We start from the raw sequence: 15,036 nt of genomic DNA on the forward strand, positions 1-15,036 counted from the left end.
AGAGATCTGTCAGAGTGGGGTCTGACAATGCCTTTTATTCTAGGCATATATCTCCCTTCAAAGCCTGTAGGAGACAATACAGGGATAGGGCTTCAAAACAGTCTGCATAAGGGCTTGTTGTTTACAGTCTGTATTCTTTTACTGAAGAACCTCTGTGGGTGTTCCAATTATTGGATGTTCCTGGATAGATGCATACCAAAGTGAGCATTTTACTCAATAGATGCCGTGCCTTGGTGTGTAAGTTGCATAGAATAGAATGATTTCCTCACTACTGCAGACACATCATTGTTAAAGTGTGGATTGCTCTCTACGTGTGTCCCCAAGACCCTGAGAACTGGGTTGACTCTTGGGAGTGTGTTGTCAATATGATTGTTAGCAGAGGTGTCTTGAATTCCCAACACTGGTACCCCACCTTTTGTGCCCATCTGCAGTCTTTCTTATCCACTCCTGCCCTTTCCTTTTGGGGGCAAGATAACGGAAGTCCAACACTTTAGAGCAGAATGCTAATGGACAGTTGCTAAAAGATATTTGGTAATAAAATGGCAGGTCTCTCTCTTTTTTTTTTTTTCCAAAACATGTAAGCCAGAGTTGTTTAGTGAGGGTTCTTTTTGTGTTTTTAAAGTTTCTACTTATAGTTTGCATCAATCAAAATCCAAAGACTGAATCAGGTGCCTATTTTGCATTTCTGCTCTTTAAACAAGCATTTTGTGGTGTAGAAATTCAGGATGGCAATACTTCAGTCTGATGTTGCCCTTTTCATTCTTCCTCACTTATTTATCCTCAGATCTGATCAGCGACCTACTTCAGACTTTGGATCCAACTCTCGAGCTCCTTCCTTTACCCATAATGCCCCACTCCATTCCTGTTGTCTTAGATCTCGTTTGCCAACTTTGCGAACAGACGCAGGTTCCACTGTCGAGCATTTTAGCCGAGGAGTACTGTTCATAAGTACTTCTTCCTGGTTACTGTTGTTATTTCTTTTTTCTCACTGTAACATATTTCTCCTTCTACCATAGCTGGTAGTTTTTTCTGTTATATATTTGTTGCTGGCACACACTACTAGGCTTCAGAAAGATTTGATTAAAGAACTATCAAATACTCTTAGACCATGTCTGCGTAAGATTTCAAAAGAACTGGTCATTCTTTTCTCTGTTTCAAAAGCTTTTATGCGGCAAATTTCTCACACGACTGAAGGGACCTCATGAGCAGCTGGTTCAGGCATCGACATAAGGAGGCATGCCTGGATGTGGCTATGTGACTTTGCAGAGTCTTTTAAGACCTCCTTTGTTAATACCCCATTTGATGGCACTTCCTTGTTTGGGGCATCAGTAAAAGACATGCTTACCTGCAGTGAACAAAAAGGAAAGATGAAAGGAAAGGAAAAGTGGACCTTTTCTAGGAACCAGAGATGTGGTAAGAAAATGTAGTTCTGTAAATCTCTGAGACCTTTCCAGGATTCGTGTGGGGAAAATTCCTCCAGAGGCAGAGGGAGGAAATTTTAATGGTAGATGTCTCCCTAGAGACAGAGGAGACCCGCAGAACCAGGGCTTTAGAGATTCTTTTTCAGACCGGCCCTATCAGCACTCCTGAAGTGCTGGCCCGACTGTCCAACTACTGAGGCAGTTGGGGGTCAGTTCTCTCTATACCTAGACGCCTGGACAAACATAGATTTATGGGTGCTAAGTATAATACCCGGAGGTTATTGCATAGCATTTATCTTTCTACCTCATTGTCAGAGGAAGAAATTTCCCAATGTTCCACCTAGTCAAAGGAAATCAGCAGCACAAGAAGTACAAAAGCTGCTAGAAAAGAGAGTCATCCAGATGGTCCCATCAGACCAGATAGGATTTGGAACTTATCCGTGCTACTTTTTAGTGCCAAAGAAAACAGGGGACCTCAGACCCATTTTGGATCTAAGCAAATTAAACCAGTATGTAAAAGAAAGTGAAGTTCTGAATAGTCATAGTTCAGTCCATCTTGCCTTTTCTACACAAGAATGTTTGGATGTGCTCTGTAGATCTTTAGGACACATACTGTCATATTAAAATAGGCAGACGATCCAGAAGACATCTCCATTTTTGGCTGGGGGCCAGTCATTACCAGTTCGGATCACCACAGCCCCCAGGGTGTTTACCAAAGGAATAGCAGTAGTTGCAGCTCATCTGAGACTTAAGAGATTCCAGATGTTTCCATATCTGGAAGAAGATTGGCACCTCATTGCTCCCTCCAAGCATCATCTACAACATGCCAGGGACTATTTGCTACATATTTGCAATACTTCGGGCATTATGATAAATCTTGCCAAATCAAAATTTGCACCAGTTCAAAGCCTGGAATTTATTGGGACAGTTTTGGACACAACACAGATAGCCTCTTCATGCCACCATGGAGACAATCTGATAAAGAGAAACTAGAGACAGTCTGGTGAGGGGGATTGGCTGAGGGAAAAGAAAAGCGAACAGAGAAATTGACTAGGTCATAGTGTTCCCTGAAAACAATCGGTGGTTTTCCCAGGTGTAACAGCTTTAAAGATAATACAAAACCAGTTAGACTTGAAGTAAAGTTCTCTCAGGTTTTTTTAAATGCAATGAGGATACTAATATAAACAAGTGCTTTTGTTTTTCCTTGTTCACCCTTCTGTCTTTTTCTTTGTCCAGTTTTGAGAAATGTAGGCACTGCAATAAAAAATAATGAGGAGTGGAGGAAATGGGGAGAGAGTGAAGGGTCTGGTTAAGAGAGTATGACAAAAGAAAAATCAGTGCACTTTTTCCCTTGCTTGCATAGGGAGATGACTGGGTTAAGACCCTAGGCATTATCCGGTAACAAGTTTATTATAAAGCATGTAAATGAAAAAGAATATTGTAAGGCTTTTTTTTTTCCTGATAATCTGATTAGGTACCCTTAGCAGTTTTGTGTCTGGTTTGCATGTCACTAGCAGACAATTTGATAAAGAAAAATGGCTTGGAAAAAGTGTTTACTGAAAACATTCAAGTGTTTTCTCAACTGGGAGAGATATAGATATAAAAAAATCAAATAACACTAATAGCACAGGCTGTACCATGCGTCTTTGCATGACTAACCTTTCTTTTTGGTTAACTTTAGCCTGTTGGGAAGCTATCAACTTAGAAATTGCGTTCTTATTAGGAAGCAAAAACTTCAGTATTTGAATATGTACATAGTTTTGTGCTATAGTAAAGTTTGTAGGTTTTAGGAGGGTTTTTTTTTTGGGGGGGGTTCTCTTTGAGGGCTTTCAAAAAAAAAAAAAGTTATGTAAGATGCGACATAGGCACAAATGGAAATGACATGAAACAGCTGTATAAAAGACCAACCTGCCAAACAAGTATATACATGTAACATAAAAGTTAGAACTAGAAATTTAGCAAAAGAGCAATTATATATAAAAGGTGGTGGTAACACTATAAGAAAATGATGCTTTCTCTATTGTCTCAATCTAAATGGTCTTAAGGATAAATATAAAAAAGAAAGAGTATTGAACTATATTAAAAAATGTAGAGTGCAAATCGCTATGCTTCAGGAGACATACCTGGAAAGAACTGAACGTGCGAATTTGATAAAGAAAGGTTTTCAGGATAGTTATTCAATGGAATATCTGGGGCAAAGGAGAAGAGGAGTACTTATATTAATTGCAAGAGGAGCTCCAATAGTGATAGAAGAGGAAAACAAGATGATAATGGAAGATGCATGGTACTAAGGGGTTACTGGCTAGGAAGGATGATTACATTGGCATGCATTTACACCCATCCTAAAACTGCTATAAAGGAGCTTAAGAAAATTCTGTGAGAAATAATCAGCTTTCATCAAGGAATATTACTTCTAGGTGGAGGCTGGAATTTGGTTGGCAATAGTGAGGATGTGTCGGGGGGGGGGCTACAAGGGAAAATATAACAAGGGAGGGTGGATTTTCTGAAGACATTTATGAAAATATTTGGCATGGCAGATGTGAATTCACTACTAGGAGTTCGGAGTGAATTTACATATTACTCACCAAGATACAAAAACTGGGCTAGGCTAGATAGATTTTATATCTCACATGAACATGTGCATTTAATTGAAGGTCTTGAAATGTACCCAATAACTATTTCAGGTCATGCACCAATAATAACTAAAATAAAAATGCAAAGTAATGAAAATAAGACACTGGTGCTTTCCCACCTATCGGTTGAAAAGAGAGGAATTTAAGGAATGGGTTGTGGAATTAACTCAAGAGCTACTAGAGAAGATTTATCTTCTGAAAACATAACTAAGGAGTGAGATAAAATTAAAGCGGAGATTAAAACTAGGTTGGAAATAAAAGAAAGGGAGGTATGGCTAAACAGTAACAAGAATTATTATTGAGGGATCGACAAATGTTAAAGTTTTGCAAAATAAGGGCAATGTCTCAGAACAAGAAAAGGAGCAACTGCAGAATGCTAAACAGAAAATAAGGGATTACATCGGTAATACGCATGAGTTTAGAAAGATTGCTGTTAAGCAACTGTTTTTGATGATAATTCTAGAGCACAAAAACGTCTAGCACAACTCGGGCAACAAGTGGAAAGGGCAGTCACCAAGCTTAGGGAGCCTATAACAAGGAAGAAAACAAGAGACCCTGTAGAAGTATTAGAAATATTTTGGAAATTTTATGAAAAGTGTATAAAACAGAGAAATGTGGAAATCAAGAAAAGGTACAAATGGAAATGTTTATGGAAGAATTAGATATGCCAAAGCTAGAGGTAGATGCTCAATTACTAACAGTTTGGATAGGAAAAACTGATATAAAGATCTGGAAAGGTTTTGTTTAACAGTATTTAAAGAGAAGTACCAGCATCCTGGAAGAAGGCGGTGGTGGTAACAGTAGTACCTAAAGAGGGTAAAGATCCATTGGATCCAGCTTCATACAGGCCCATTTCAATACTAAACCATGATTATGAGGTGTTTGTCTATAATGTCTAAAAGAATGGCAAAAGTGATACCAAAATTGATAGATATGGATCATTGTGGTTTTGTGGAGGGGAGCCAAACATTTGACAATATTAACAGGACGTTGATGATCCATAGGGAAGCAGAATGTAAGAAAGTACCGCTTTTATTGACTAGTCTTGATGCAGAGAAAGCATTTGACGGAGTAGACTGGGATCTCATGAGCAGGCAATGGAAGCATTTGCTTTCCCTGATACAATTATAAGGTTGATTAGAAGAATATAAGAGGGATCGGAGGCGCGAATTAAAGTGGATGGGGTCTTCTCCAATAATTTCTGTTCGAGTCTCAGAGGAACCAGGCAGGGTTGTCCGCTTCCCTCAATGTTGTTTGTAGTATATTTAGAACCACTGACAAAGAAAATAAGGGAGTCAGAAATATTCAAAGATATAATTGATATGGTAGTCAGGAAAAGCTGGCTCTATTTGCAGTTGATATTATTTTATACATGACAAAACCAGAAAGGGACATTACAGCATTGTGGAACATTTTAAGACTGTTTCAAATCTTCTTGGGATACAAAATTAATGAAGCTAAAACAGTTTTACAAACAAGGGCAGTAGTGGTAAATTATGTACCCACACACAAATTGGTTCAACAATATCCATATTTATGGGGTAGCCTAATGGTTAAGGTGTTTGTCTTACAAACACAAGGTGCAGGGTTGGAGTCTCACAAGGGATAATTGGCTAGGCTTAAAGTAGCTTGCAAGGGCCATTAGCTTAGTACTAATCTTGAACCTATGATAAAATGAAATATTTAGGAGTATGGATTAGAAATGACTCTGTGGTGGCAGCTAAGGATATCTGGAAAGAGACTAAACAGAAGATAATACAAAAATTGAAAAACTGGAAGTTTTGTTATATGGATATGGATGCTAAGATACAAGCCATTAAAATGTTTTTAGTCCCTTTAGTCATATACACAGGTCAGGTATACTTTTATCAACCAGAGGAGAAGTTGTGGATAGCAATTTAAAAAGAGTTGAATGATTTTATCTGGGAAGAGAAGATAGCAAGGGTCAGGTGGGATAAGCTGATTCTACCAATAGAACAAGGTGAACTAGGATTACCTAATTTGAGGGGGTATTTTAGAGCAACACAGTTAAGGCTGTTATACATAGCACAAGCAGAAAACTGTAATTCAAAGTGGAAAGAATGATGCTGACACAGGGGGGAAGCTCAAGAAATAAGGAGAGATTGGGATTTTGAATGCAGACTCTTAAGGCGAACACCCAAAACCATACAGAGTATTATATTCATAAAAATAGCTGGGAGTATTCTAAGAACCAAGCCAGCCAGAGAATGGAGGGAAAAAATTTGTCGATATTGTTGACTGTGGTCAGGGATACAGATAGTAGGCAAGGGGGGACTGGAATTTATTGGAGAAAACTGACAAAGGAACCAAGGTATTGGGAGCAAATAACGAGAAAGGGAAAAGTAATAGAATGGGAAGAGGCCAAGAATTTATTTGGACTGCAGGTTAAGAGATTATCTTCCCTATCAAGGATTGATATCAGAGTATAGGCAAAGAGAAAGAAATAGGGGGCTCCTAAATGAAAGACCAGCACTGGTAGAGGTGTTAATAGAATCTAGAACAGAAGCTGCCGTTAAAGGAATAATTAGTAAAGCATATAAAATATTGCGTAATTATAAGAATCAATCAGAGGAGCTTAGAAAAAATTGGCAAGAGAGACTGGATAAGCAGTTCACAGAGGCAATGAGGGGATATATGTATATCTCTCAAATATGCAAAGAAGTCTAGAAGATTTAAGATCTTTGCCTGGAAGTTGTTTACATAGGTATTTTTATACCCCAAGAAGACTCCAAAGAATTTTTCCTCAGGTGGATAGCAAATGTTGGAGGTGTGATGGGCAAAAAAGAGGTAGCTGGGGAATATATTTTTTTGTAAGTGTGATGAGCTGACAGACTTTTGGGATTCACTGCAGACTGCTATGTTGGAGATGCTGTATGAGCAGATTGGACTGATTGGGGAGATGATTTTTTTTTTTTTTTTGTTATGCTATAGAATCAGAATTGCCTAGACATAGTTAAGCCTCGCTGAGTCTAATCATGGTGGATGCCAAAAAAGCAATTACTAGAAAATTGAAATCAAAGTCTAGACCAACTTTACTAGAGATAATGAATACAGTAACAGAGATAAAGCAACTGGAATTTGGGACTGTGGTGGTGGTGCTACGGTAGCGTTGTCGCCTCACAGTAAGACGTTGTCCTGTTCGATTCTCAGCTAGAGCGTCTTTTGTGTGGAGACATGCATGAATGGGCGTACCTTCGTTGAAGGTTGTGCGTCAGGGCTGGCAACTCGGCATGTAAAAATCTATTGCCAATCATTAGCAGACTGGAGTTCCGCTGTGGCGACCCTTAACCGGGAAAAGCCGAAAGACACAACAAGAAAAGGGAAGGAACAAACTACATAGGATAGAATAGGAATTATGGGAACAATATATGCAGAGCAGAAATGAGGTTTGAGGCATGATTTGAGTGAGCTATATAATGCTTAACTGACAATGACTGGGTGCTTTATATAAGTGATGGATAATGTTTACAAGTATAGTTGTTTCAGTGGTGTCTGTAAACTGTTTGTAACTAAAGTGGTATAATTTTGTATGTTTTTCATTTATATAAATGTAAGATTGCCTTTGTCATATGTGTAAATTTAATAAAGATGTTTTGAGAGAGAGAAAAAAAACAGCATCTTTACCTCTCCACCATATTACTTACATCAGAAATCAGGCTATCCTGTCTCATCCGTATCCTCCAGCAAGATTAGGACTGCAAGCATTAGGGTTGATGTCAGCTGCCGTAATACTACTGCCTCTTGCACGTTCCTTTGTAAAGGTCCTGCAGTGGGCTCTAGCTGTACAGTGCCCCATTCTGTATCAACCCGTCTTTTCAAGTAAAACTCACCCCAATATGCAAACAACACATTCGCTGGTGGATACAATTAGATGATCTTTTTCTGGGCAGACCCTTTTTTCTACCAAACCCAGTAACCACAGTGACCACGAATGCTTCTCAGCTGGGGGGGCGCATTTCTTGGGAAGAACTGTCCAAGCCCTTGGCATGTGGTCCCCACAAGAGACCAATTTGCATATCAATGTCCTACAGATGGGAGCAGTCCTTTTAGTGTTGCAGGCATTTCAAGATGCTCTTCCATTGAGGACTATTGTAGTTCAGACCAACAACATAGTTGTAGTCTGTTGCATCAACTCGATCTTATCTCGTTTGCAGAGAGACCATGAGGGTTTGGGAATAGGCAAGCTCATCAGACCACTTTCTAATTGCGGTGCACATTCTGGGAAAAAAACAACATACTTGTGGACAAACTAATGAGATCCATTCTGATGCCTCACAAGTGGTCTTTGAATCAGTCAGTAGCAAATATGATCTCCGGGCATTTGGCCTACCTTGCTGCGACCCATTTGCAACCCCTTTCAACAAGTGCAGCAAGTACTTCGCTCTGATCCCCCCTCAAGGGAGGTCACCAAGAGATGCTCTTAATGCTTGGCCCTTGGGTCTCCTTTATGCTTATCCTCCTTTCTCCCTGATTCCAAGATTTTTGCAGAAAGCAAAAAGGCTGAAGAGCTCATAATCTTCATTGCCCCCTTCTGGCCTCTGTAAGTATGGTTCCCCTTCGTATGGTCTCATCTTCATTATCCTCCATGGATACTGGAGCCTACATAGGATCTCCTCTCTCACCTGCCAGGGATTCAACACACCAACATTCAAATCGTCAGGATAACCACATCGTTTCTCCACTTCCAGTACTAGACAGCCCAGGCTATCTTCCCCAGTTCATGACATTAGTCTGGCTTCTCAAAGGGATTCCACCAAGAAAGTGTATAAAAGTAAATGGAAAATGTTCTCTATTTGGTCGTCAGATAAGATTGATCCCTTTTCTGCACCAGTTTCAGCTATTCTTAATATTTTGACAACACTTTTCAAACATGGGGCTACTTTCTCTACACTTAAACTTCATCAGTTGGCAGCAATTTCAAATTTCCTCACAGGGAATAAATCTTTTTCATTGGCTTCCTCTAGGTTGTGTAAAGCTTTTTATGAAATCATTTTTCTTCTGAGACCTTTGTTAAAAGATCCCTCACTGCCTCGGGATCTTACTGCGGTACTTGAAGGTTAAACACAAAAACCCCTTGAATTGTCAGACAAATCTGATTTAAAATTAGGTCATGGAAGACTTATCTTGGTAGCTATAACTTCGACAAAAGGAATATCTGAACTCCATGCTGTTTCAGCAAAATCCCCTTACATTGTTTTTCATAAAGATAGGGTTTCTCTGCAGACTAACCCTTCTTTTTCCATGAAGTGGCATCTGGAACCAATCCATTCACTTGTCAGTTTTCTTTCCAAAATTTTTACCTCCACAGAAGCAGTTTAGAAAGTCAAACCAGCTTTTTGTATCTTTCTTTCCAAATCGCCTAGGCCATCCAGTTTCTTAAGTTACCCTAGCTAAATGGATTACAGACTGCATCTCATGTATTTACTCTAAGAAGGTCTATGATATTACCGGGACCTCCCCAAGCTCACTGAACTAGATGCATGGCTACTTTATTTGCCTTTGGGTCAAGAACATTGATGACATTTGTGCAGCAGCTATATGGTCCAAGACTCATACCTTTGTTTCACATTACAAATTGAACATCATGTCCAGAACTAGAGCCTCCTTTATTTCGGCAGTACTGTGGAATATCCTTCCATGAAGGCCACCCAAGGTCAGTGTAACTGGGGACTCTGATGAAGAATGAAAAGGACAACATCAAATTTATAAGGTATGTGCTCACCATAACTAGGCATTTATGTTGTCCATTTTTTGTCCTTCCTCAACTCCCCTAGCCTCCCATCTATCCCCATATCCATTTTGCTTCTAGAAGAACTTATTGGGCTGTATTTGGGAACTACAGTTCCAGGTTTGTGCCCTGTCTTTTCTGTCTGGCTGTGTCTATTTCTCTTCTATTATTGGGAAATAGTGCATCAAACTTATCTGAAGCATTAGAGATGTAGCATGGCATTATGGGTAGAGGGAGGAGCTCGAGAGTTGGATCCGAAGTCTGAAGTATGCAGCTGTGTTGGATCTGAGGGTTGGATCCATAACCCATAAGTGAGGAAGATTGAAAGTGGACAACACAGATGTGTAGTTACGGTGAATACATAACTTGTAATTCACTTACCCTTCAGTTTCATGGAATGCAGCTGTTTATCTGAAAGATGTGTACTCATTCTGCTGATGTATCTATGTTTCTCTCTGTTTTGGAGATACTTCAGAGTCAAGATGGTAAAACAGCAAGCATGCATACACAGTCAGTAGACATTCAGAGAAGAGAGATTTTAACATTTATTTTTATCCAAACTACTCTCTCAATCCAGTTTTCTGCCCATAACTAAGGGGACAGTCTTGACATAATCCTTGAGCGTTCCTAGGTTGGACTGCTTATGGTAAAAAAAATAATTAGCCCCGTATCTCTCACCTGTCTGGAATTTTGCAAAAGCTCCAGATTTTTGTTTCATGTTTTAGTTTTTTCTTCATAAAATGTGTGATTTTTATGGCAAATTATTGAGGACTGAAGTCACTAGATAGAAATTTGAGTTTCAGACTATATGGTTCAGAAAATGTACAGTAATGCAAGATCTGTTATTATAGCAGCTTTCTAGTTTATAAGAGTAATAATTAAAATCTTTCCCTCATTTTGGGCCTTTGTCCCCTTATTATTTTTGATTTTGTCCAGTCTTGGGCTAAGGGATGAGAGATGTGAACCAACTGAATGCATAGCTCCGGTCTTTTCTTGGTGTAATCTTCGAGTCAAATCAGGAAGTCTTTCTGTCCTAGGAAAGAAATTGCATGAAGATATCGTTATTTCTTTGGGTGATATCCCAGACCAGAGTACCAACAAGGAGCTGCCTTCTACTCGTGGTCCACATGTTAGGTTGCCTATTCCTAAACATCATATAAGGCAGTTTTTAGCGTTAGCATTAGGTGTGCATCTTTTAATCACAGGGCAGAGACATTGGAGCTTTCACTCCTTCTAGTTCCACGTTTGGTAAAAGAGCTGAACTAATGTTAACAAATGGTTCAGCTGAAGATTTCATTTTGTGTGGTGCTGTTCGTGGCTTCCAGTTTTGGTGATGAGTGTTGGGTTGTGACAGCTTGCATACCTTATGTCTGCCACTAATTGCAACTCAGTCTGTATGTCATTAATTATGGAAGAACTACCTACTACTGTTTGAAAGAGCTGTATAACTTATGAATGAGCAGTTAACCTGTACAGCAATATGAAGACAGAAATAGTCAAAATCACCTACTTTTTATGAGTACTTGCACATGGACCCCTATGTGAATACTAGGTTAACTGCTCTGAGGGGTCATTTTAAGACTGGTTAGTAACCTGAGGTCAGAATCAAAACTTATTATCTTGTGTCTACGAGGTGAATACTTTGACCATTGTACCATGCCACACACACGCGCATTTGTACTTTTCCAGGCTCTAGAGCGTAATCTTATTTCCGTTTCAGAGGTGTTTTTTTGTCCACTTCTGTTGTCTTGTGTACACTTCAGAGTTTTAACAAGCAGTTCCTAAACAATTGCATTAAAAGTGATTTCCTTTTGTAAAATGGATTGAAAGGCTAGAGAGAATATTGAATGAATCACGTGACTCCTTTTGATTTCTTTAATTCATTTTTACCTTTGTCATTGGTAGTATTGTGCTTCAGTATGTCACATAAATTGTGTTCATTATTTGGCTGTATTCATTTATTAAAACAAGTCTACTGAACCACAGGCAAGTGCAGAATATTACAAACCTATATATTTCACTCAGACCATTATGTTGTAAAAGCGAATGCAAAACTGAACAAACATTTTTTTTTTTTTTTTTGCTTAGGGAGATGGCCTGGAGTTCAAGAGATATTTCCTAAAAATCAAGGGGAAATTAAATGATATTATAAGTACACAGAAGGTCCAGCTTCCCGTCATATGACTTAGAAGATTCTAGAATGCTGCTTGATAACTTGAAGGTAATTGAGGACTGAAGCGTAATCTTGCCATAAGGATTCCACGTGGCCTGCCAGTGAAACGGTTTCAGCTTGGCATCCTTTGCACTGACCAATGAGAACCGGCAAATTGTGTGGAGAACTCCTTTTAGCACCTACAGAATTGCATAACCCAATCTTGTATCTCCAGCCTCACTACAGTATACTTTATGGAAGTTGAGAGATGAGGGTACTGGGTATTCTGCTGGTGTCTCTGCAGGCTGTTAGATGCACAACTAACACTTTTAATTTGTGATATCACTGGTTTTGTTTATAAGCTGCACTGTTTGAGCTGTAGGAGATAATGAAAGCATTATAATTGTCTCCTTAAGGATGCTTCTTATTGAACATGTAACAACAGAATCCAGAATGGAATAAATTCATTATATTACAAGGAAGTTTATTGCCAGCACACACTCCAAATCACCTGACAAAAAGGTTCAGGAAAATGGATGTGTACTGTGTTTGGTCTGTTGCTTCTTTTTGACACCCCTGGCAGTGTCATAGGCTGGGTGTGAACTCATGCAGAGGCATTGTTTTTGGAGCACTTCAGTGTGAGAGACATTGATGGCACTGAGAAGTATTCAGGAATCAGTAGTTCGAGAGTAAATGTGTCTTTAAATGTGTCTGTCAATTCATGCTATTTCTGTCCCTGTTTATTCTACATTTTTGTTTAGGGGAAGGCAACATTTTTACCTTTAAGAATAAACTGCTTTATTAGGAATGTAAGAATGTGGTATTTGTTTCTAGACCCTCAAAACTAGAGACATCTCTCAGAATATTGCAGCCTGGAAAGCTGTTGCCTTCTAAGTAATGGACAAGCCTGATCTGATGGCAAAGCAGTTGTAGACTGATGGTACTGTCTACTTGCTCAGTTGCTGTAGATTTCTATCCCATAAAAATCTGTTTTCTAATTTGCAGTTGGGGTGGAGGAAATACCAAAGTTCCTTCTTTTATGGTCCCCCCACGTGTTGCATTTTTTGTTTCTTGCAACTTTTTTTTTTTTATCCCTTAGTATTGTATTGTTTTTTGTGTGTGTAGGACTGAAACCACATTCTACCTAATCATGATCACATTTTTTGGGTGAAGTAAAATTAGTGCACATCAGTTTACAATACTGTGAATAAAATAAAACAGTTTTTGTTTAGAAATGAGTGCGGTTGCTTTCCCTATCACAACATTGTGGTGTTTAAATGTTTACTTAAATGCTTTTTTAACTGTTGCTGGGGAAAAGAGTGTGGGCTTTATGATGCCTACTTTATGGATAGGTAAGTTACAAGTCAGAATTTACTTGATGGGGAGTAGTTTAACAGGAAGTTTTTTGGTAAACGAAGACCATGTGACACCAAGTGTAGTGCAACATGATTGTTGTGTGCAGACATTTAATGTATCTGTTTGCTATGGCTGCCATGATTTATCTAGTACATCAGATGTAGAAGTAGATGGGAAGCATCTGTCTTTTTGTTTTTATGTTACTTCTGATGACTACTGCATATATCCTTGAAAACTGATGAAAGTTGGTATTAATCCTTTTTGTAACGCAACAAGAGACTACATTGCTTTTAAAAGAGCAGAACTGATAAATATATTTGTAGCTACAGCACTGCTTTATTAATTGCTGTGCCTGTGTTGGGAATGTTAACTACTCTTGTATGTACATATGAGAGAAAAATGCGTTTTCTCCTGCAGAGCAGTTTTAATGAGGAGACATCTGTAGTCAGAAGTTTAATTGCTGCCCTTGAATTAAAGCATTTGAAGTTGTTAGTACCATTAGCAAAGATAATTTTACGTTAAAGATTTGTCTAAAAATAACATTATTTTTGTACTTTTTCTAGAGCATGGTACATGTCCACACTTGTATTTCAGGTCTTCCATCCAGGTGATGTACCCTCCATATCCCCTTTTACAACTCTGTCTGGTGTACATCTGACATAAACACTGTGTAATACCATGCTTAATTACTCTAATGAGATACTACCAACTTCACAGTACAGTAATTGGTGAGTGCAACATTGTACGTATACAAACTATAGATAGCAGTAGTAGCTTACTGAAAAAAACATTTCATTGAAACTGAAATCCATCAATAAGGGATGGTGGGGAACGATATACATACTACTAAAAGAATCTGTCCTTCACTGCTAGCTCTGTTTGCATAGATAGATAAAGTCCTGACTACAGCCTGTGTGAACAGAGGACAATTAGCAGCTTGGACACCTTGGGGCAGGAGAGGAATGACCATGGGTTAAAACTGCTCACCTCTCTTTGGGAGAAGTGATGAGGGATACATGTCCTAGGTAAGTGTTAAAATCTTTAAGGAACCAGTGACTACATGGAGGTGCTGCTCTCAAGCAGGCGGGCGAGCCGTGGAGAGGTGCTTGGAGCACATCATGCACACGAGTGTGTATATCAAATGCATAGTCCATTGCATGCCACTGCTTGGGTGGTACTAGGCTTGCACACCAAGCAAATAGATTCAGCATGTTTAACCAAGCCTCAGTGAATAACAGTGACTGTTCTGAGGCTCATTCACTTCCCACAGAAAACCAGTCATTGGCATTATTATGGGGAAGTCCAGTAATCCTGTTTCAAGGGGGTTAAACACCCAGAAACCAATGTAAAGGAGCCAGCGCATTGAAGGAAGTTGTAGCATAAGGAGAGCCACACTACCACAGAAGATCTGTATAACACAGAAACAGAATACCTACAGCAAAAAAAAATCTCCTTTAAAGGTGTACTAAAGTTCACTGTATCATTAAGTCAAAGCATTCCCACCTTCTGTATCCTGTTTTGCAAACCCGTTTTTTTTTTTCCTCACTAGTGGCATTGGAGAAAACTTTTTTCTGCCTTCTTCAGTACTTCTTCAGTACGTGCATAGTTAGTGTGAGGGCTGTCTTGTAGACATCTTCTGTTGTTCAATACTTTCTTCATTTCTTATCCTTCCTTCCTTTAATGATTCACTGAAATATCAGTGAAGATCTGTTTTTGTGTGTTAGA

The 15,036-nt window shown here is 39.0% G+C and overlaps 1 protein-coding gene across 1 annotated transcript in view; it reads left to right on the plus strand.

Moving 5' to 3' along the window:
• The window catches only part of CHEK1 (checkpoint kinase 1), a 416,400-nt gene extending 403,210 nt beyond the window's left edge, over window positions 1–13,190 (plus strand). The window contains exon 13 of the mRNA XM_044080846.1: window positions 11,892–13,190. Within this exon, the coding sequence (XP_043936781.1) occupies window positions 11,892–11,987 (96 nt within the window). The 3' untranslated portion in view covers window positions 11,988–13,190. The remainder of the gene's footprint in view (window positions 1–11,891) is intronic.
• Window positions 13,191–15,036: the final 1,846 nt, after the last annotated feature.

This window comes from Protopterus annectens, chromosome 8.part0 (assembly GCF_019279795.1).
Source record: "Protopterus annectens isolate FY-2018-M chromosome 8.part0, PAN1.0, whole genome shotgun sequence".
Lineage (NCBI taxonomy): Eukaryota > Metazoa > Chordata > Ceratodontiformes > Protopteridae > Protopterus > Protopterus annectens.